The following is a 23,023-nucleotide window of genomic DNA, read 5'->3' as shown; positions in this document are numbered from 1 at the left end:
TTCATCTAAAGTCCCACAAAATGTTAAAATCACTGATAGGTCTTAAGGGACCTCAAAGTAATATTTTCGATTTGTGAAATGACATTACTGCCCCTCATATTTCAGATTCACATTTGCTCTGTCATTGTGATTTACAACCTCAGCAGCGACTATTAACAACCGAATGAGATGGCATTAACAACCTAAACAGTATCCGTTAACAATTTACTTTATAAAATTATATAACCTCCGCATAAGAGTAAATTATAACCAAATAGTATCATACAACAACTTTAACACTAAAATGGGAAGCTTTTTGACATCATTAAGAATTTTAACTAAACCTAATAGAATTATAGCAACATTTTAATGCGAAGATCCATTTACAACCTCAATAGCGACTATTGACAACCGAATGAGAGGACATTAACAACCTAAACAGTATCCGTTAACAACTTACTTTATAAAATTATATAACCTCCGCATAAGAGTAAATTATAACCCAATAGTATAATACAACAACTTTAACACTAAAATGGGAAGCTTTTTGATATCATTAAGAATTTTAACTAAATCTAATAGAATTATAGCAACATTTTAATGTGAAGATCCATTTACAACCTCAACAATAAGTATTAATAACCTAAGGAAAACTGTTAACAACCTTAGCAGTGTCTGTTAACAACTCACTTTATCGAATAATATAACTTCTAACTATAACTAACTAAATTATAACTAAATAGTCTTAAAGTTAATCTTATATAGTTGTTAAAGGTTATATTATCCTATAAAATCAGTTGTTAACAGATACTGTCTAGATTGTCAACAGCTCTCTTTGGGTTATTAATATTATCCTATTGGGTTTAGTTAAAATTCTTAATGATATAAAAAAACTTTCCATTTTAGTGTTAAAGTTGTTGTATTATACTATTTGGTTATAATTTAGGCTTATGTGGAGGTTATATGATTCTATAAAGTAAGTTGTTAACAGGTATCGCTTAAGTTGTTAATGCCATCTCATTCGGTTGTTAATAGTCGCTGCTGAGGTTGTAAATCGCAATAACAGAGTAAATGTGAATCTAGAATATGATGGGCAGTAATGTCATTTTACAAATTGAAAATATTACTCTGAGATCCTTTGAGACCTGTCAGTGAGACCTTAGATGAATAAATTGCCTTATGTGGGACCTGTACGTAATTTTCTCTTATTTTATCACCATTAAACCCCTGTGCGTTCATTTAATTACACCATTGTCACTACGATGAGATAGTTCTTCTACAACTAACGGCCTTGCTCATTTATCGCTCAAAACGACAAACCTACTTCTCTAATTCGTTCCACGAGCCCCATTTTCGTCTTGCTCTGTCTCTGCATCTCTACTGCAACAATGGTGGCACCCCTTTACTTGGCTGCCTTCTTCTCTTCACTTTTCCATCTTCTTCTTCTTGTTCAGAGCTCCAAAATCCCAGACTTGGAAGCTCTCATGGCGTTTAAAACTTCTTCAGATACGTCCAACAAGCTCTCAACTTGGAACCCCAGTACTGACCCTTGTACTTCTTGGTCCGGCGTATATTGCCTCCATGACAGAGTCTCGCGGCTCGTTCTTGAAGACCTCGATCTCCGAGGCTCTTTCGAACATTTGACTTCTCTAACTCAGCTTCGAGTTTTGAGCCTGAAGCGAAACCGCCTCTCCGGTCCCATTCCTAGCCTTTCCAATTTCACGGCCCTGAAACTTTTGTATCTCTCTTACAATGAGTTTTCCGGTGGCTTTCCGGCGACTGTCTCGTCGCTTTTCCGCTTGTACCGTCTTGATCTGTCACACAATAACTTGTCCGGCGAGATTCCCGCGACGGTCAACCATTTGACCCACATTCTCACTCTCCGTCTAAATGAGAACCGTTTCTCCGGCGACATTCCTAGTCTTAACCTTCCTAACCTTCAAGACTTCAATGTCTCCGGGAATCGACTGTCCGGCCAAATACCCAAATCACTGTCGGGTTTCCCCGAATCGAGTTTCGCTCTAAATCCGTCTCTTTGCGGAGCTCCGATGCAGAAATGTGCCAACTTTGTGGCCGAACCCAGCAAACCCGGATCTGAAGGAGCCATTGCGTCGCCATTAACGCCGCGAAGCAACCCAAGAACACCAACTATATCGTCCACACCGAGCTCAATGCCTGCAAACGAAGCAACACGTCCCAGAAAATCCAATTCATCAGCAAAAATAAGCCCCATTGCTCTCATCGCCATTATTCTCGGCGACATTGTGGTCCTCGCAGTGGTCTCCCTTCTGCTGTACTGCTACTTCTGGCAAAACTACGCCGCGAAATTGAAGGACGGAAAAGGTTCGAAGCTAATGGAGAGCGAGAAAATCGTGTATTCATCGAGTCCGTATCCGGTTCAATCGGGGTTTGAGAGGGGCCGAATGGTATTCTTCGAAGGGGTGAAGAAATTCGAGCTAGAGGATTTGCTTCGAGCTTCAGCGGAAATGCTGGGAAAAGGGGGGTTCGGGACGGCGTACAAGGCGGTTCTGGATGACGGAAGTGTCGTCGCCGTCAAGAGGCTCAAAGAAGCTCAGATTGGAGGGAAGAAAGAGTTCGAGCAACAAATGGAAATTCTGGGAAGATTGAGGCATCCAAACATCGTTAATTTGAGAGCTTACTATTTTGCCAGAGACGAGAAGTTGCTGGTATCTGATTACATGCCCAATGGAAGCTTGTTCTGGCTTCTTCATGGTACGTCAATTTCATTTTACTGCAATGATTAATATCTCTTAGTATTTCTCATGAATTTGACTGCTGAGAAAAGTTGGTGAACAAGAAAAATCATTCCGACATAGATGAAGAACGCCGATGATAGTTGTGAGGACCAGTTGAGAGGACTCTTGTTCTTACTAGCTTTATTAAATTATCGTTAATCATTACTTTTTAATTTGCCGCACTTGTTACTATCTTCGTGGCCAAACTGGGTTGAATAATAATAATAATAAATATCCAACACCAATACAGGAGAGTAAGACACCCCTAATTGTAGGGTGCAATGGATCTAGTTAGTTTTAGAAGGTCGTGCTTTGGCTTCTTTTTGGAACATCAAAGTTGGACCAGAATATTTACGCAGAAGCTAAAGCACGGTTTGAGGATTTAACAACTCATTTTTGCATTCCCCTGGCACGATGATGTACTATGGAGATTATAAGCATTAAAGTTGTAGCTTAGATAGGGTCCATTTAGAGCTTCTTTCTTTTTTAAATTATTGAAGTTGGACCATGTGATTATGAATGATGGATTATTTCCAACTTGTCACGGCGTACCAGGATTGAGGAAAGCAGTGGCATTTTTCTATTCTATTTTCCCTGTACGTTGACGAGCAAACTGTTGCAGACGAAAGCAACTGTTGAAAACGCAGGAGCCTAATCAGTGTCTTCTTTTTTCCAGATCTCCTTTTGCTTTTTGTTCTTTTCCAGAAACATGTCCTTATGCTTTTATCTTTAGTCCCAGATTTTCCAGGCATTATGACCAAAGAAGTGCCAAGGGAGCCACCCACCCATTTGAACCCTTGCCCTGTTTTCCAAGGAAAAGAAACTAGTGACAAATTCGAATCATACAAAACTTGATGGCTAAATTGTTAACTTCGTTTCCGACAGGTAACCGAGGGCCTGGCCGTACCCCACTGGACTGGACCACAAGGCTTAAAATAGCAGCCGGGGCGGCGCGTGGAGTGGCTTTTATTCACAGTTCATGCAAGTCGCTTAAGCTCACCCACGGTAACGTCAAATCCACTAACATCCTCCTCGACAGGGCGGGAAATGCACGCGTGGCAGATTTCGGGCTCTCCATCTTTGCGGCCCCCGCCGCCACTCCGAAATCTAACGGCTACCGTGCTCCGGAGGCTCTCGACGGACGGAGATGCACTCAAAAATCCGACGTGTACTCCTTTGGCGTCGTCCTACTGGAGATTCTCACCGGGAAGTGCCCATCCTCCGTGGACGGCAGCGGGTACGGCGGCAGTGCGATGGTAGATCTTCCGAGGTGGGTACAGTCGGTGGTAAGGGAGGAATGGACGGCGGAGGTATTCGATCTTGAGCTGATGAGGTACAAGGATATTGAGGATGAGATGGTGGGGCTGCTTCAGATTGCTCTGTCCTGTACGGCCGCTGCGCCTGATCAACGGCCCAGCATGAGCCACGTGGTGAAGATGATCGAGGAGATTCGTGGGGTCGAGGTGGGGCCGAGTCATGACACGTTGGACTCTGCGTCCGATTCACCTTCCGTGTCTGAAGATGCTTCTTGAAGTTCCTCTGTTAGCTTTTCTTCAACCATTCTCTGAATATTTAGTCACATTGTCCTGTATGGGATTCTGATAATCAAATCGATGCGAAATGGAAGTTTTTTGTGTTAGCTCTAAAATTAAAGTTCATATCTTTTTTTCCTTTACAACTCTTTTCTCCCGAGGAGAGGGTTCTAGGACAAAAACAGAGTGTTACGTCTTGAATCAGCAAAAACAGATTTTTATTCTTACATGACCCAACCAGAATAAAGTATTCTCTTTTCTGAGTGAGAAGGGGAAAGCGGTTTTGAATTTATTCCTATTCTCCAGATTGATAGCCAAAGTTGCTAGCTTTAATGTGAAGTTTCTTTTTTTTTTTTTTCTAACCATTAAAGAAGCAAGGAATAGATATTCGAAATTCGAAGTTCTTGATCTGCCTTATGGTTTGAGGCATCTAACTTTTATTGTCTAATTAGTAGGACAAATGGTCCAGAGTACCACATTAAAATTCACTTCCAAGATCCACCTGTGAGGTTTTATACAAAAACACGAAATTCAGTGCAAGAACTACAAACAGCTCCAAGAAATTCGGGTTTATGTCTCGTCATCCTGTATCTCTTTTTCTTTTCTCATCTAGGGAAGGGATGAGAAGAAGAAAATGACGGAAAGAGAAAGAAAAAGAAAAAGAATGATGGAAAGAATAAATCAAATGATTTCTTTCAAAGAAGCGCTCCCAGGTCACTTCAGTTTTCTTAAATTATTGCTCCAATGGAAAGCATTCGGATGTTGACCATGAGTATTTGAGAAATGCATAACCCTAGGAGCAATAGTGAGAAGCTTGGGCAAACTAGAAGGCGAGAACTTTCTAGCAAACAAGAAGCACGCGTTGGTTTCTTGACCCCCATTATACTTGCACTTCTTGTTCCTCAACCTCTCCAACAACCCAGGAGTCACCTCGTCCCTCGAGAACCGGGTCGGATGGGGCCCACCCTTGGACCAGTCAACCCAAGTCAACGACCTATTCGAATTCCCGTCGTAGAAATTGATGCTCACGAACGTAGGCAAGTAATGCTCATCCGCGTAACAATCACCATTACAATACTTCTGAAACAGAGGGAAGTACACTCTGTCCGACGCAACCTCCAGTGCCAGGTTTCTGTCCATTTCGAACCATTGTGACCCTTTTCTCCATTGTCGGAGGGACACACGTGGGAGCATCCTGGGACGGTAACGGCCACGACCCACCCAGCTAGGGTCGTCGTAGGCCATGACATAATTCTGCTTGGAGTTGATGAGGTAGGAGTAGACAGTGGAGAAGTTGAACAGAGGAATGCAGGATTCCGACAAGAGGACGAATCGCTGGTTGGAGATGTCGAGGAGGGCGTTCGCCAGCAGCCGCCGTTCAGCTTCGATCATGTTGACGTTGCCCCATTGAACTTTCTGTTTCACAAGTGATGAAGATGAAAGTGTTAGTCGGTGTTGATTTTGGTTGACCCAGGCCCAGCTTATTAGGTAAACTAACTAATTATAAAAGCGTCATGTAGCTATGGAGAGGTCCCACAAAAACATGCGAAATAATGATATTTTTAAGAAGAAATTGTCAGAAGCTATAAGCGAAGGAAATTGAAGTATCTCTTTCGTTGAAATGTCCGAGCTTTGCTGAGCTTCCTTTTCTTATAGAGGCAAAATGCAAAAAGGAAATGAAATATAACCTAGGAACCAATGTTAGGAATTGCAGGTTGACGACCTTGGGAATGTTTTGGTCAAAAAGCTGTTGTTTTGGGCCTCACGAGCTACCTACCATGCTTGGAGATACACGTGGGACACACAGCCCTGAGGCAGATCTAATGAGATTAAACGTAGCATATGGGATAGGACCAGTTGATGGAGATGAACGTGATGATCAATGTGACTGTCGTACTAATCAACAGAAGAAGTTCAGTTCACAAAGAGGATAGGCCTCTGTTTTTTTCTTGCTATTGCATGTTGGACCACCGAAATGGAATTTGCTTTCTTGAAAAATACCTGCATACATATATCTTTCTAGCTTACCATTTTGACCATAGCTATATTTCTTGACTTTGAATGTGTAAGGGTAAATTGCGTATAGACTGTAAATTTATGAACCCTGTATGAAATTATGAATCCTTTGTTGTCTTCCTCTGTTTTCTCCCCCCCCGGGGGGTTATCTATTCTGCTTAAGCCTATTCTTAGCCTCTTGATTATTCCTTCGTTCTATTACAGATATTAGAGAAACAATTTGAATACAATAAAACAAATGCATAGCTGATGTGAATAATATTAAAAAAGGAAAATGAACTCAAAAATGCGAATAAAATGAATATAAGCTTATTGTCGCGATTCAGATTAAGGCAAAGATAGTACAGATGACTGCCATTATTGAAAATATTGTTTTCGGTTTGTCATTATTGACTTTAACTGGACACTAAATCTATGATCGTGTTCATGTGAGATTATAATATAATATAAAGCAATTAGCGTCTTCCTCTGTTTTGTTCTGCTTTCTCTACTCTCATGGCCTCGTCATTGGTTTTCTCCTACTCTGTTCCCACTTATAGATAAAATCAACTAGCTAGTGTGCCTACAAATAAGGACGTAGTTATGTTTTACATAGGTTTAATAAAGTCATGATTTCAAAACAAAGGACATTCACATTCTCATATCGCTAATTTTCCAAGTCCAAGTCAATTTATTAACCATATCATTAAATGAAAGTAATGAAGGAGAAACAAACTGACCTTGCTAGGAATTCTGCGGCCATGGAACACCGGGCTCTCGGGGTCGGATCCATTGTAAGACGGGTTTGAATGGACATAGATTGAGTAATAGCCTTCATGTCCCTTGAAGAACATCTCCCACAGAGGAGCCAAATGCACAGGACCTTTTGTTAAGAACAAGAAGGCGACTTTAGGAACACGTTGGAAAGGGTAATCCGCGATCCTAGGAGACATCGAAGCCCTCCATAGAAGCTCCTTATCGTTCATGTCGTGCATGACCACAGGAGGCTTAAGATACTCCTTCAAGGAACTACTGTTAGACTTAGAGGCGGGAACATTAGGCATTTCTGGTTGTGGTCTCTGAGATATTGGCACGGGAGCTAATATCCTTGGTGATGAGGATGAAGAGATTGAGAACCGAGTGAACTCCACACTGAAGTTGCAGTTCTGAAGGTAGAAGCTGATGATAATCCCTAGGGTTATTCCACAGCCCAGAAGGAGCAAGTGGGGAAGAAGACGAACCCGGTGGTTGTGAACATTGAAAAGCTTTGAAACTGATGATTGTACTGGGTATTGATTGTTTTGGCTCTTCATTTCTGCCCCAACAAAAAGAAAACTGCAAAATGAAGATCAATTCCTTTGTTCTTGTGCTATGATTTGCGATCTAGCAGAGGCTCCGAAAGATTATCTTATCAGCAATACTTGATATGATATCCGTATATGCTCATCAAGTCATGAAAGACGAAAACAGAACAAATCTATATGAAGTAAGGATTACCAACAGAGAGATAGAGAGAGATTCAAATCCTCAAGAAGGTGAGGAAGATGATAATCTTCGATACCCACTTTGAATATCAGCTTTAATCTGCTGAAATAACAACAGATTCTTCAGAAAGATCAAACTTTAGCCAACCCAGAACTCGGTTTCGTTGGCTTTGATTATATACCTCGTTGTTTCGGTTACAAGAAAACACACGCAAATAGTCAGAGAGAGAGAGAAACGGATGTGTGTATGTGCGCGTGTGTTCCCTTATATATTCGTGATCAAATAAAGTTAGATCATTATTATTTTCGCTGAAACTTCAAAGAAAACGCATTGGTTTGTTGTTGTTGATCTGGTGCCGCCTTGTTACTGGTTCTGCTAGGAGGAATATCCAAAACGACGTTGACGTTTTTTGCGGAGTTTATGACCGTTGAAAGTTATGTAACGACGTCGACTAAGTTACGAGAAGCCGCCAGCCCAGCCTCCTTGTTAAGACGTGTTTGGTTACTCGTTTTTCTGGTACTCCTTCAATAATTCAATTCCTGGGGACAGAAGACGCTTTTTCCGCCAAACAAGTGGCATTTGCTAGAAGAACACGTGAAGATGGAAGCATCCTGAAGAAGACTTTTTCAATCCAGAATTCGGTAATTTTCTAATTAATTCTCTACCAATCAAGATTAACATGGGGAAAATGATGTGACTGATGGAATTGGAAACCTCAGGTCAAGGGATTGTCATGGAAAAGAGGAAAAGGATTGAGAGATCTAGAACTGCAAAGATTTGTTTGCAGATTAAAAGATTAAAATTTTAAACTTATTTTAAAAGCCATTTGCTAATTAGTAATAAGCTGAAATGTAACAGAAAATTGTATGAGCGGCAGTAGAAATTGAAGAGATTTATAGTTAAAAGATTTTTTTTAATTTATATTATGAGTACTTTTTTCTTATAAATTCCTTTTTTTTCGTAAAATTTCTTACAAAGCTCTTTCCCTCAAATTTAAAGCTTTTTCTATACAATTCATTTGGAGCATTTTTAGTTTCAAGAAAATACGTACTACTCCAGTTGCTAAATATAAAAATTAAATAACTAATTTATAAAGATTAAGAAAATTAGTTAAATTAATAATTTGTTAAAATGTGTGTTGATTTTTAAAATATCTTTTTAAGTATTTGCATTTAAAACTATTTTCTGATGAAGACCTTCTTATTAATAGCAATTGAAGATAAAGTGAATTAAAATCTCACATTTAAAACAAAATCAAAACTTTCTATTACATTCTATATTTGGGGCCGGAGGGGTAATGAAGTTATAGACTAAGGAAGGTTTTTTCATGCAGAAAAAATCAGACTAAAATCTACAAACGTTTTGCTTCAAATGATGAACGTGTATATTTAAAAATTAGAAGAGAAATTTATGCAATTTTAATTGAAAACCAAATACAGTTTCTTTTAATTTTTACGTATTTGAAAAAAAAAATTATATTAGTATTTTTCAAAACAACTATAAATCTTTGATCAGTATCTCAACCAGCATCGGACTTTTAAATCTTTCTTAAATGATAATCAATGATTAATATAGCAAGAGGGGTCAACAATCCAGGACAACGAGAAGAAAACAAAGAGCATAGTGACCATGGGAAACAAAAAAAAAGAGGCAAATGAAAACAATTAAACAGAGAATAATTAAAAGGTCTATTGGTAATAAAATAATGAGGCTTGGCTTTTGTCGCTTAAACATTCTTGGGAAGTTCGGCTATTGTAAAATTCAACGACACATGACAATTAACAGCAGGACTTACCTTTATTTAATATTCTTATTCAAAATTCCTTGTTCTGACGATTTCAAAGAACAAGATAAAGGGTAAGGAGAAAGAAAATCAAAATGAAAATAATATATAATTACATAGTTTTGTTATTTATTTATTTCGACTGGAAACCGAAGGAGAAAGGTGTTATTTAGATGTAACTTTCAAGTGAACAAGTTGAGACAATGATCAGAAATGCAAGACAAAAACTTTCGTTGCCACCTATGAGATTTCAGAAATTTTATATACAATATACATGAATAAATATGTGTGTATATGTGTATTACTTCTTCATTTTTTAATATAAGTCATAATTGTTGAGTTGTCGTTAATCCTAAATATTATATCTATTTATCATATTTATCAATTTTACTTAAACTATCCTTATTAATACTTCCTAGCTTGATCATAATAAATTAGGAGAAGGAATGAGGATATTGAGAAAGATAATTATGATATTTTTAAAAAAAAACTTGTCATATTTTTTATAATTAACTAACTTACCTAACTTTCTTAATCTAGTCAAATTAGTTAGATAAGTTTTATATTAAGAACCATAGTAATTATTGTTATCATTTGTCAAGGGAACAATGATGGCTGTTCCTACTTCTCATTCGGTGTTTTATAAATTCCTTTCTACTTTTTCATTGTTGGTAATGTACTTATAATATTATTCGTTTTTATTAATATTATTATTTGATCATTTTTCCCAAAAAAAAAAAAACAATGACGGCTGTTCTTTTTTTTTTTTTGGACTCAAGCTGTTCTTTGTTAATTCGTTCGTTCTGGTGTATCGAAATAGTTTTTGTTGAAGTAAATCATCCAGAGAGTTTCTTTTGCAGAAAATAATTACTCTCAAAATATCATTGACTTTTCAAGGTTTATTTTAATCCAAAGCAGTTTTCTGTTCCAATCAAATCATCTTTAACTTTTAACTGCTTGATGCATTAAAATTTAACTTTGATACAAAATGATATCATTAAATAGCAATTGAAAACATTTAGATAAATATATTTATATATATATATATATACACACACACACACACACAGAGAGAGAAGATAACTATAGCATAAAATATTATTTGTATTTGTTAAAATACATACAAGTTACAATTATTTTGTGACCAAAATTTCTTTATATCTACTACTTGCATAACATAACAAGTTAACAACTACATATAGATATGACTTTGATTTTTTAAAAATATATATTTTTATAAAATGACAAAATTATAAATAAATAAATATAATTAAAGGTTGGGTTAATTAATCCGCAAGTCCTTATAATTTCAACCAATTTTGAATCAAGTCCCTATAGTTTTTTTCCTTTTTATCAGGTCCTTATACTTTCACCTGTTTTTAATTCGGTCCTTGTATTTATTTTTCTTTTTATCAAGTCCTTATAAGTTCACCTTATTTTTAATTAAGTCCCTGAATTTTTTATTCTTTATTTTATAACTTCTAATAGTATTATTCTATAAACATAAAATAGTATATATTATTTACTATTATTTTATAAACAATATATTATAAAAACAATGAATTATGGGAAAATTGGTAAAAAAAAAAATCCATGTTTGAAATTTTAATTGGCCAGGACTTGATTTGTTACACACACGGATCATACTTGCACTTACACAAATCAGGTCCTTCTAGCCATTAAAATTTCAAACAGAGATTTTTTTACTAATTTTTTCATAAATTATTATAATAATTTTACCAGCAAAAGAATATTAATTGTTCTAAAAAAATTTCCTGAATTATTAATTATATTACTTATTTTTATTAAATAATTATTAATTTAATTTCATTACTAATATTTTATATTTTAGTATTAATCTATTTAATTAATTTTATACTTAATTAATAAATAAAAATTAAAACTATATGGACTTGATTAAAATTTAGTAAAATTATAAGGACTTGATAAAAAGAAAAATAAATGCAAGAACCTAATTAAAAACAGGTGAAAGTATAAGGACCTGATAAAAAGGAAAAAAATTATAGGGACCTGATTCAAAATTGATTGAAACTATAAGGACTTGCAGATTAATTATCCCTTAAAGGTTTACAAAGAATAAAAAAACACGACAATTATTTAATTTATTAAGCCTGAAAAAAAAAAAAAAGGCTCGCCTTTTTCATATGAATCGTTGGAGTGGCGATCCGTGAAGAAGAATGACAACGTGACGGTAAAGATCAAGAATGATTATTAGTGTTTTCCCACAATTGAAGACTTCCATGCATTTAGGTTTCCTCCTTTCTGTTATTGACTTACCAGAATTTAACGGCAAATGTTTTAATATGAAAAGTCTCCAACACATACCCACAGACTTTCCAATTGTCAATGATTGATTATTCTGAAACATTTTAACAAATTACAACCCTCATCATTAGATCACGCCGACTGGTTTATTACCAGAAATTAATTCTTTTCCCGCAGATTACGATGCAATGTTTCTCCACAGAAATCGTGTACAAAGTTTACCAGAAATTTGGCAAGCCACCCATGTAATGGAATAAGTCAACAAGTTGTATATCCGTGCTCAACAATTCTCTGATTTTATACACAAGGCAGGATTTCAGCTCCGTAAACATTCAGAAATTATGCTATTTTAAGGGAAAAAAAGATTGAAAATATGGAATAGCTGTAAATGATCCAGAGCTATCGTCATAAAGTTTGCTGAAATTGATGATTGTCGTTTTCTTTGTGGCACATACCCTTGTTTTACAAAAACCTTGAATATTAGAGATTGTGCAAAGACAAACAAAGCTTAATAATGGTCATGTTGCTTAACTGTCTTTTTGAAATACCAGAGACACAAAACGATATGGCATATGGAGCCATGCCTTGATGATTACGATGCAATCTAAGTATAAAACTAATACTCTATCAAATGACAACCAATTTCCAAGAGGAGGGGAAAGGGCTTCACTTTGAAATTCTTAAAGTATTATGCTTTGGCCAAAAAAAATCAAGTGAACCAATTGGGGCAAGATGTGCGCGAAAAAGTGGACTTTTTCTGTGTGTGAGGCAAGAATGTCCATTATTTGAAATGGGCATTCAAGCCTTTAAAAATAATTTTTCAATCGTGATTTATGGTACATGAGATAAGTATATAAAAAAAATTTTATCTCAACTTACTTTAATATACTTATGATAGGTAACGCCAAATAAGCACCTATATTCTGGATTCCAGTTGTGTCAAGCGTTGAGTGGCAGAATGCTAATATAGTATGGATTTTATAATGCTGTATAAATGATGTAGTAAGCTAAGGCTCATAAAACCTTGCGCTTCAAATGGGGACAAAGCACACCATATCCTCTATCATACAAACCTAGGTAAAAGTTCAGCCAGCATCCTAATTTTATTTCTTAGATGCAACCGGCACTCTAATTTTATTTCTCACATGCATCTAACACCCTGATGGTATTTTTTTTCCCCCTTATATTTAGCATCATAAAGATCTCAGTGCTGGATGTACCTAAAAAATAAAATCAAAGTGGTGAACGCATCATAGAAAAGAATAAAATGCTAGATGCACATTAGGAAGTTAAATGCACCTTTGCGCTACTAATCTTTATCAGAATTTAATTTAATTACGAACAGGGGTGGTGTAAGATCAAGACGTATGAAATAATCACATCAACTCATATAAAAGCTCTGGGTGAAGACTCATGAATAGTTTTATCATTTACAGAGGGGAAAAAATCTTCATTGAAAAGCAAAAGTCGACCGTTCATAAATCCATGGCCAGCACAATGTCCTCTATTTTTATTTTTTTCGCATTAATTTTAGCGATCCTTACCCTTCCTTTAATTTCCAACATTTTCCTGGCATAGTATTCTAATTGCATCTGCAATACATGGCTGCAACACAGCTGTATCCCAAAAGTCATCTGATTGAACCAGATGTTGGATTCATCGTATGAAAAACTACATTACAAAATTATGTATACGTCTACATCATATCAGCACATTCATTTCCGTTAGGCAATGAAGGAGAAAGCTACGATGCCAAATACACCATCAGTTTCACCAGAGGATGAAATGAATGGCACTTGGCATCTGTTAACTGATACAAAAGAGAAATCAATTAACTTCACCCAATCGGAAAATGGGGTGAGCACTTATCACCGCTTCTTGGATAACCAGCCTTGAAAACTAGGGAAGTCACCTTGTGGCAGAGTTACCACAAGGAGCTAGGGATAGAGCAGTCGAAGCTTGAGTCACCTTAAATCACCCTTGTATTATAAGATCCGCATAACCCACACTTATGGTATAGCCAATGGAATGGTGCAGTCCCTTTCTTATCGCAATCATTACATAGTATATCCTGGCAAAACAAGATCAGATGTATCAAATTGATTTCCATTCTTAAATGGAACCAACGAATTGGTCCTCTTCATTTCTCTCTATCTCGCACGTTATCTGACCGGGATCATGTTTGACTTTGATTTAGATGTATCAGTTAGCATCCTCTGATCTATATAAATTGTAACAAACTAACAAGGGTGCTAGTGACATTTTCTAACAAAACTATAAACAGAATTATTTACGTGGCCAAATTCCAGCCTCAGGTGTCTGTTCCACTAAATTTCTTGTATCTTTGAAAAAGATAGTCGAATGCCAAAATTACCATAGCTGTCTACCCAGGGCTGTGCGAAGAAGTATTGGGGCCTAAGACAAAATTATTAGAGAGGCTCAGGATATTGTAATTTATCCTTTATATATCACTTTTCTAACTTATTGAATAGCAAAATCATATACTATCTTAGGTCCTTAATATAAGAGCTAGTTGAGAATTAGATTTAGTCCTAAATACAAAACCTCCATTCATTTTATCTCTCAAATCCCATTGATTATAAAAAGTTCCCACTAAGAAATAGTTCCCACGTACAAAATATTCTAAAAAAATCAACACATATATTTTATAATTAACCAACTTAATTAATTTTTTTAAATTAGTTATCTAACTCTTATATTAAGGCCCAAAGATAATATTAAAGTTTTGTAATTAAGTAATTCTAACATGTCATTTTTAATAGATAATATAACTAATACATTTAATCTATTTTTCAATATAGCTTATCTCAAATAGGATTTAAGTAATTTTCATTTTGAAAACTTCTGTGTGTAATTGCAAGTAGCAGGGTATGGTTAACAATATTCTATAAACAGTATATGCAATTGAAAAATGGTTAATAATTTTATATAATTTAATATTCCAATGGGTATTAAATTCTTCTGTTAACATATCTCTCAATGCCTTATAATTATTGGCTGTGAAAAATAATACGAGAACATAGTTTTGGAATCTCAACACTGTATCTAAGAAGATAATATGTTTAACTTGCACTGAAATTTAATCCCCATGCTCACAATCGGGAATGGAACCGTCAGCTTTGACAGTTGATGGCAATGGTTTGTAATCTTAAGCTGTGTTGATGTAATTTTTCATTATCAAAATAGCGAGTGTAGCCTTTGAAAGCTAAAGGTAATTTACGTGGCTCTGTGGGAGGGGCATCACTGTTAATATATTTTACCTGACGGCGATTCTGATATTCCTCAGGGAGTTCCTCAGAAGCCAACAGAGCATCAAGCATGCCAAAATAAACCTGAAAATGGTCATTGAAGCAAAATTAAGTTTACAAAACTCACTGTTGTTGGCAGATGATGAATAAAGTCTTCCTCAAAAGGTTACAGGAAGCTGATAATATGCTTCATGTTTGGCATATTGTTCTAATATTAAAGTTAAAACATAAATACGTAATGAAATCTCCACTATCTTTGGTCAGTTTTAAGTGCTTCCGCCTAGAACGAGTACGTATTTTCTGACGAATAATAATTGTCGTTCCCATCGGATTAATTTTTTAAACAACTGGAAATGAATTATGGAAACAACAACTGATCATAAAGATGGGTTGCTTATGTTTTACAAATGTTCGTTATTCAACATTTTAACATCATGTTTTACTTATGGCTTCTGTTAATTCAATTTTGAAGTCCTTGTACTAGTGTACTCAGTTGAGTCAATATCCCATGTAGAGTGTAATGTGATTATTATCTGCCCATTATAGAACATCCATCAAGTCAAATTCTCATCGAGGAATTGCTACTATCCAAATACTTTTGATGCTCATGGTGAGAATTTCAGCTACTTGAACGGATAAAGATGACTGAATAAAGATTTGAATGCGGAGTAAAGGGGAAGAAAGTACAGCATCATATTGATGCTGCCCAAAAGAACCATGACATAAAAGAATTATGAAGTTTTATATGAAAGAGGGTGTATCTCTTACTGCCATGTCTCCCAAAGATTTGCGACAAATTGGACAGGTGTAGTGACTACAAGTATATGCCTGAAAAGAGGGGACAAATGTAGAATTTATCATGTCTATCCACAATTGCATTCCAGGATCTGAAAAAGGAAAGAATCAAAAGATGACAATGACCTGAAAGCAAGTGGAATGCATGAAATGGCCACAAGGAAGAGCTCTGACAGATGTACTAGATGTGAACAAAAAATCACAGCAGATGGGGCAGTTTGTTTCTAAGCTTTTTTCCTGGCACTGGTGGTCAACTAATTGCATTGACAAGCAACAATTACATTGCATGCAATGGAAGGAATCAACACCGAGTCCTTTCCCCAGACGGCATATATTGCAGAAAGGGCAATGGTAAACTGACCTGCAAAAAATCATATTTTTAGTAGTATCGCAGACGATGCAAGACCATTAACAAAGAACTGAACTCAGTTTCTGAAATTCTTATAGAATTCAGGATGAATATAGGAGGACTTTAACCCAATTTAACAAAAAGAAGAACAAATTCTTCTATTGTCAGTTTGGGGTTCTGTAAAACATGAGACTTGGTAAATTTGCAAATAATAAAACGCAGATTTGCAACAACATATACAAAACATAGAAACAAGCAACATGATGAAGTTGTTCTGTGGAGATCCTTCCTGAGGTGAATCAACCCTTTTACTTTTGAGGTTGCTTTAAGTTCACCACCAAAAAAAAAAAACAAAAGAGTCAATCCTCTTACTGTTAAAGTTACTGGGTCCTACCCCTGGACAATTTAAGGGAAGAGAAGAGAGAAAGGTAGTATAGAAATCAAATAAATACCTTTCATCATCAAAAAACTTGCAAATACTACAGTAGTACTTTGCCATTGACAGACCACCACAAGAAGGAGCTGCACAAACTGGTCCAATTGGCTGCAATTGCAGGCAGCACATGCACATCATCTCAGTTGTAGCCTTCCTGCAAGCACATTACTATATAGTTTATATATGCTAGAAAACTAGGTCAAAAAGAGAAAATGAGTGTGCGCAGATGCGCGCGTGCAAAATTACCTATCCATGGAATGGTCACTGACTTTGTCATGGCAAAACCTGCAGGAGAATAGCTTTCCACAGCAAGCAGCAAGGAGTTTACAATTTCTTCTGTAATGCTCACAACCAAAGATTTTGTTCTCTGGATCATGAAAGGAAGGTGATCTTTCAAGTAAATCTCCATTTCCAAATTCATCTGTTGTTGCTTTAGATGACTTCTGCTGAGAAGCTATCCAGCGACTAAGATAGCCAAACAATGCATTAAAACAGCGAAATGGAACTTAGAGGTTCATAAAATATTAAAGAAACGGACCTAGTCAATAGATTTTGAATGAGATAGGATTTCCTTCTTGGATCAAGAGTTGAATCTCGAGAAACTTTTCTAATTTCTGACTCCAGTTCATTCTGGTTCATCCTGAATATATCTTTCCACCCGGGCCTGAAAGCTTGAAGATTCTGATCCAAATTGTCAAAGGCATCAGCACCTAAATTATTAAAAGCAGAAGACATTACAAAAAATTCAAACATATAGCAACATTTAAGTTTGATCTTGAAAACAAATACAACAGGGGATTCACTGTAGAGATCACAAATGCTGGAAATAGTAGCTAACCTAGTGAAACACGGTCACTAGATGTGGATGCGTTTGAAATTGAAGTGGGTCCTTCCCACCATTCATTAAGCCACTCTTTGAACATGGTATTTTTGGTAGCCTGCTTCCATGTGTCCATCATTTTGTTTTGCTCCTCTTGTGAGAGAGCAGAAGTTACCCATGGCAGCATTGATTGAAGAACCTCTGCCCCAGTAGTACCAATTATACGACCAACAATTTTATCCTGTTCTTCCACAGAAAAATGAACGTCAAATAGTGGCCATAATTCAAGTTCCTCACGAAAGATATGTTGATCTAGCGTTACTCTGATAGACTTGCACATGCCCTGAATCTTTGTAACTAGCTCATTGTATTTTTGTATGGTATCAGAGCAACCAGAATAATCAGAGTAGAAGCTGGTAATATGGTCAGATGAATTCTTATTATTCAAGGATTCATGTAATTGAGTTAGCTCTGAGAGTCCAAATGAAATATCTACAAATAACTTCTCTTCCTGCTTATGGTCCAAAGTGTAGGAGTGGCTCACATTATGAAGAGTTTCTTTTGATTCTAATGCTGGAAATACTATATCATCCTCAGCATTGCTATGAGCTCTGTACAAACCCCACAACAAGCGAAATCTACCGGTGAACCTTCTCAGGAAATTTTCATCACAGTCAAATAATTTTCCAGATTCGACATCTATATGCTCCAAGTCTTTACAAATGGCTTTATGAAATTTAAATATGTTATCAATGGGTCGCGTTTTGAACCCATTGTCAGCAGAGACTATATCTGTTTCCCAGACAAATAGACTAGAGTTCAGGGAAGGCACAGAACCATTAGACAAGGATCGCAGAGATTTTGCAGGGACAAATGAATTCGCGCCCAGATGACTTGCATTTACCCCTAATCCAGGGACACAGCAAATCTGATTATCAGGTGACGTAAAAGATTCTTTAGTTCCAGCGTGGGAAGACACATCATTATCCCTCAGTTCTAGCTTTCCATATTTGACTGGTCCACTACTTCCACGTGAATCATCTTGCTGAATGGATGAGTATTTATTCTCGGGACTGAATGAAGGAACACAGAGGCAGAATGATGGGCTATTATTTTCTACATCCGATAGTTTCCTTGCAGAACACAAACCTGTTTTACTTGAAAAGGAACCATCGTTCCTGGATTTTGTCTTGCATGCCCAACCAGAAAACAGTGTAATTAATGCGTAATCTGTTGTTGGGGCTGCACTAGATAACTCTGAAAGTTAGAAGCAGAACAGAGACTTAAACATATTATTTGAGGATGGGAAAACACTACACCTGCCATATACATATTCAGTAGAAATAACTTCGCTTCTTCTTCACTGAGAAATCCGACCAGCCACGGTATTACAGATTCGATCAATTTCAAAGGCATTAAGCGCAAACTTTCATAAAGTAATTCTCGTTGTCGTTGGGGGCTAAAATGTTTCCGTGCAAGCGGTAGAACCTATCAGCATGAGATGTTGTTAGATAGATCATAATGACAGCAAGATGTGCCCAATCACAATACTAATAATGCCTTGATGCTGAATTGAAACACATATAAAGTTCTGGCGAACCATCTTGGTTCTTTAGAGTTTAGACAGAAAGACATCGAAGCATAGAGAACGTCTGGCTGATTTAGACCCCATTCGAAATAGCAGGCAGAATTGTTGGTCACTTTTAAAAGAGAGATGAGCTCACCTGGGCTTCCTCATTGTCAAAGTGCTTCAGTATGGTGGCCTTTATTTGTTCAGTGTGAGACCTCAACTTCATGTAATCCTCAGTAGATGGAGAGTTGGCTTCAGCATTCTGAATTCCTTCCATCAGGGATCTAAGCTTGCCAAACTGAAGTTCCTCATCGGCATGTTCGTCAAGAAAAGAAAGCTCTGCATCTATAGCAGGGAATATAACTTTGTCCTCAGCAATGCTGCAGCCAAGAAAATAAGCTCACATATTACGTCGGCACTGCAGAGGATCTAACGGGGAAAAAAAAAAGATATATGATATAATATTGTGTTTCATCATCATTTTCTCTCAGTGCATTTTTGTCTTTTCCATCTTCTTTTTCTTGTTTCTTTTCGCCTTTTTTTTTTTTTTGGGTAACAAGAGCCCAAGTGCAAGACTGGCCTTTCTTTCGGAGACAGGAAATTTACCAAAGTGTGCTAGGGAGGGAAAAGAAATCCCTGAAATCGCATATTATTTACACACTGAATCATCCGAAACATGTAATAGAGGTGGGACGGGGGTATGACTTCTATGACTTATGTGACTCACCCTCCTTGTATGCAGTCCGAAAGATTGTTAATACAATGCAAAAGGCTGCCAAACTATGAACTTTCTTACGATAGAAATTATACTAAAGAGGATAAAGATCACACCTATGAAAGATGCAGACTTCAGTAATAAAGTGCAACCTCCCATTAAACGCAGACAAATCAGAAAATTTTCCGGAAAGCTGTATCTTCCTAACAGCCTCAGTTAAATCAATCAACTCTTGTTTTATGGCCTTATGCCATAGTAATATTTCATCTATAGGGCATGATGAATGAGAGGTGGTATGATCAACCCTTAGCTCCATCCATTTCCTTTTTCCAGTTTTGGAAGTTTCACAGACACAATACACCTTTTCAGAACAACTGGTTAAGTCATGCATCCCAACATTCTCACAGTGAGCCTTGGTATCATTTATGCAGCTTCTACATTTAATCTTCACCCCTTCCATCCATCCAAAGACAACCTTGACAATCCGAAAATTCAAGTTGAAACAATATTCAGATTCAATCATTAAGCAACAGCATCCAATCAAATAACTTACCTGTTGAAGAAGCTTCTCTTCAGGAATTACTGAGCACAAGCACTTAAGCATATCCTGATGTTCATCAGATGATACATACAAGGCAAGCCAGGGAAGAAATTCTGCCATCATTTTAACTGGTAAGCTGCAAAGAAATTGCCACACCAGTGACGCCTGCTCTTTAAATGAAAAGTTCTCAATAACCAAGGGGAAGACCTGCCCAATGCAACGACTGGATATTGGATTTTGTAGAAGTCGGTATCAAAAAATCTACATCGATGATTGGTGGGGAAAAAAGTTACAGCCCCAGTATGCAAAGCAATTGTCTAACAGGAAATAATGTATAACATAAATATCAAAGATATTCACATATATCATATCTGGAAAGGCATACTGTCCATAACATCCCATATATCATATACCATAAATATGGGTTAGTTTGTCACATAACTAAAATTTCTCTATTCAACTGCTGAAGCAAAAATGGTTCATCAAAAGAAAAGAACTGTTTCAACAAAAGATTGTTCAATTGGTTAAACTTTACTATGTGTGGCTATATTCAAGCAAAACAAACACTTTAATTGAAGGCAGTGAGACAGCAAAAGGTCAGTTCAAGACATTATGCAAAGAATATCCTTGGATGTTGAGTATCACATTCAAGTTTACCCATTAAATCTAAAAGTCTGGTAAATCAGTGATACCGGTAGAATCATCATATATTTACCTGCTCCTCTTCCTTAAACATATGCTGGCTAATTGATGTTCGAAGGGCACCAGTACAAGAAGCTAATTCTCTACGGCAGCCCTCTTCCTCTAGCAAATTTGAATTTAACAGCCTGAACAATTGGTCAAAAAGAAGACTCTCTCCCTCATGCTCCAAGAAGTACGTCCGCGCAACATTCTTTACCCGTATATCTAATGCAGGGAATATGACCTGTGAATTCAAAGTAAACACGATAGCAAATTGGATGAATCCCATGTAATTATACTTTTAAAAATAAAGAATGTCAGATTTAAGAAAGTCAAGACATACTAATGTAATTCTTAGCCATATTTTGGATCTAAAGAACCAGTGATCACATCAAAATGACGTCCCCCCCCCCCCCAAAAAAAAAAAAAAATTACCATTAGCATGCAAGTGGAGTTTATAGAGACCTCATTTTAAGCGTTCAACCTTGTAATTATCCGATATCCAATTAAAAAAACTCTCCAGAGCATCCTTATCATTTTGTCTGCTTCTTTTCCTTTAAAATTGCACTGCATTTGAAATGCTAGCACTGAGATTAACATCAAGGAGTATTCAGGTCTTTCCTTCTCGGTTGTTCGATTCAAAAGTTTCACCATTTCGATCTGTATTCAATAATATTGCCTCCCATACAGATGATATTACCAAAAGCTGATTTAACATGTACAGGAAGATGACTGAAAAACGCTTCAAGGTGAAGATAGGTCCTAATAACATTACTCATAGGAAGTTGGAAATATAAAAAAATTTTGGTGCGCGTTCACATATAAAAAGATTTAAATGAAACAGAGAAGCAATCCATCAGACTCTTTCAGAAAGCTAACTTTCGGTGCTTAGTATGAGTGTTATATGGTTTACACTGGCATTGTGATAATCATGATATCATAACTCACAAGACATAAGCAAGTTATCAACAGTCCAATCCGATGGCTAAAACTCTTTCACGAGCAAAAGAAAGAGAGTAAGGAGGAAAAATAGAAGAAGAAGAACTTTACCAAACAAAGAAGATGAAGATAAGTCTTAAAGTAGACAACTCCTCAAAAAGTAAAATATAAAGTAAATACATGATCATTCAATGGTAGATAACTCATAATATATTTTTTAACCAGAATCATCAGTCCCAGTCTGGAAAAGGAAAAAGAAGAATCCTATCAACTTCACTAACTAACGCACCTCATCCTCCGCATTGCAATGATGCTGATAGATGGTACGAAGAAAGTGACAGCGGTCGAACAAGGGTTTGATGTCAGAGGCAGCAGCTTGCTGGTTAGTGGCAAAATCCAAGGCGGCTCGATGGAGGCCATCGAGCGCAGAGCGAATAGCTTTATGGAAGAAAGAGAATATCAGAATCGGTGATTTCAGAGGCGATTTCTTTAGGCCAGTCATGGAAGATGAGGATGAGGAATCAACCGCGTTCACAGTGCCATTTATTACAGCCAGAGCTCCGTCTGGCATCGCCATTACAGAGAGAGAACCATGGGAGAATATAATTGACTTAAGATTCAGGCATCCAAAACATCAAAATCTTTCCGATGATTCATTGAAACTGTTTCGGCGTCTCTATAATCACCTCTCTCTCTCCCTCGCTGTGCTCTTTTTCTCTCCAACTTTACTGTGAGCTTTTCCGTCGCTGTGAGGACAGAAGAGCGTGCAGAATAGCACGAGTGAGTGGCTTCGTTGTCTGGTCGTCGATAAAAGAAGAGAGCGAACATTATATCGTTGGCTCACGTGGCACCACTCCTCCACGTGAACCAATTATCACTTTCTTTCTCCTTCCGAGAAAAAGCCAAATGCTATTAGATTTATAACTCTTCACTCGAGACAGATTTTTTCTGATATATTACCTACCAAATAATAATAATAATAATTTATGGTTGTTATTTATTTTTCTCTTATTTTTTTAATAAATATCATTCTTTGTGTGAGTTACTCGTTTTTCTTAAAACAATGTGTAATGCGCAGTACTCCCATCACTT

At 36.7% G+C, this 23,023-nt stretch overlaps 3 protein-coding genes across 3 annotated transcripts; 1 reads left to right on the top strand and 2 right to left on the bottom strand.

The window, feature by feature from the left end:
- Positions 1 to 1,312: 1,312 nt before the first annotated feature.
- On the top strand, positions 1,313 to 4,495 carry LOC114725866 (probable leucine-rich repeat receptor-like protein kinase At1g68400). The gene is made up of 2 exons (XM_028912437.1): positions 1,313 to 2,712; positions 3,621 to 4,495. Exons 1-2 carry the CDS (start codon positions 1,368 to 1,370, stop codon positions 4,265 to 4,267), a joined length of 1,992 nt encoding a protein of 663 aa, XP_028768270.1. The 5' UTR covers positions 1,313 to 1,367; the 3' UTR covers positions 4,268 to 4,495.
- Positions 4,496 to 4,819: 324 nt separating this feature from the next.
- Positions 4,820 to 7,958, bottom strand: LOC114725865 (glycosyltransferase BC10-like). Its single transcript, XM_028912435.1, has 2 exons — positions 7,003 to 7,958; positions 4,820 to 5,683 (listed from the first exon to the last, which is right to left on the bottom strand). Exons 1-2 carry the CDS (start codon positions 7,573 to 7,575, stop codon positions 4,982 to 4,984), a joined length of 1,275 nt encoding a protein of 424 aa, XP_028768268.1. The 5' UTR covers positions 7,576 to 7,958; the 3' UTR covers positions 4,820 to 4,981.
- Positions 7,959 to 13,748: 5,790 nt separating this feature from the next.
- On the bottom strand, positions 13,749 to 22,712 carry LOC114725864 (zinc finger protein BRUTUS-like). The gene is made up of 14 exons (XM_028912434.1): positions 22,221 to 22,712; positions 21,027 to 21,236; positions 20,324 to 20,518; positions 19,887 to 20,245; positions 19,210 to 19,435; positions 18,805 to 18,973; positions 17,504 to 18,727; positions 17,204 to 17,375; positions 16,912 to 17,130; positions 16,682 to 16,819; positions 16,007 to 16,241; positions 15,854 to 15,913; positions 15,098 to 15,169; positions 13,749 to 13,887 (listed from the first exon to the last, which is right to left on the bottom strand). The coding sequence occupies exons 1-14, from the start codon at positions 22,506 to 22,508 to the stop codon at positions 13,786 to 13,788; spliced, it is 3,669 nt and encodes a 1,222-aa protein (XP_028768267.1). The 5' UTR covers positions 22,509 to 22,712; the 3' UTR covers positions 13,749 to 13,785.
- Between the last annotated feature and the right edge of the window lie 311 nt (positions 22,713 to 23,023).

The sequence above is a fragment of the Neltuma alba genome, unplaced genomic scaffold (assembly GCF_004799145.2).
Source record: "Neltuma alba isolate B1F8T4 unplaced genomic scaffold, ASM479914v2 tig00012285_pilon, whole genome shotgun sequence".
Lineage (NCBI taxonomy): Eukaryota > Viridiplantae > Streptophyta > Magnoliopsida > Fabales > Fabaceae > Neltuma > Neltuma alba.
This window is presented reverse-complemented; position numbering and strand designations above follow the sequence as displayed.

What these genes read in the sequence shown, in the direction of transcription:
- LOC114725866 (XM_028912437.1), top strand. Translation starts at nt 1,368, where the DNA reads ATGGTGGCACCCCTTTACTTGGCTGCCTTCTTCTCTTCACTTTTCCAT. An exon ending in CTTGTTCTGGCTTCTTCATG is followed by an intron (nt 2,713 to 3,620) that starts GTACGTCAATTT and finishes CGTTTCCGACAG; the next exon opens with GTAACCGAGGGCCTGGCCGT.
- LOC114725865 (XM_028912435.1), bottom strand. Translation starts at nt 7,575, where the DNA reads ATGAAGAGCCAAAACAATCAATACCCAGTACAATCATCAGTTTCAAAG. An exon ending in GCCGCAGAATTCCTAGCAAG is followed by an intron (nt 5,684 to 7,002) that starts GTCAGTTTGTTT and finishes CTTGTGAAACAG; the next exon opens with AAAGTTCAATGGGGCAACGT.
- LOC114725864 (XM_028912434.1), bottom strand. Translation starts at nt 22,508, where the DNA reads ATGGCGATGCCAGACGGAGCTCTGGCTGTAATAAATGGCACTGTGAAC. An exon ending in ACTGAATATGTATATGGCAG is followed by an intron (nt 18,728 to 18,804) that starts GTGTAGTGTTTT and finishes TATCTAGTGCAG; the next exon opens with CCCCAACAACAGATTACGCA. An exon ending in AATATCAGAATCGCCGTCAG is followed by an intron (nt 13,888 to 15,097) that starts GTAAAATATATT and finishes TTGTTTTGCCAG; the next exon opens with GATATACTATGTAATGATTG.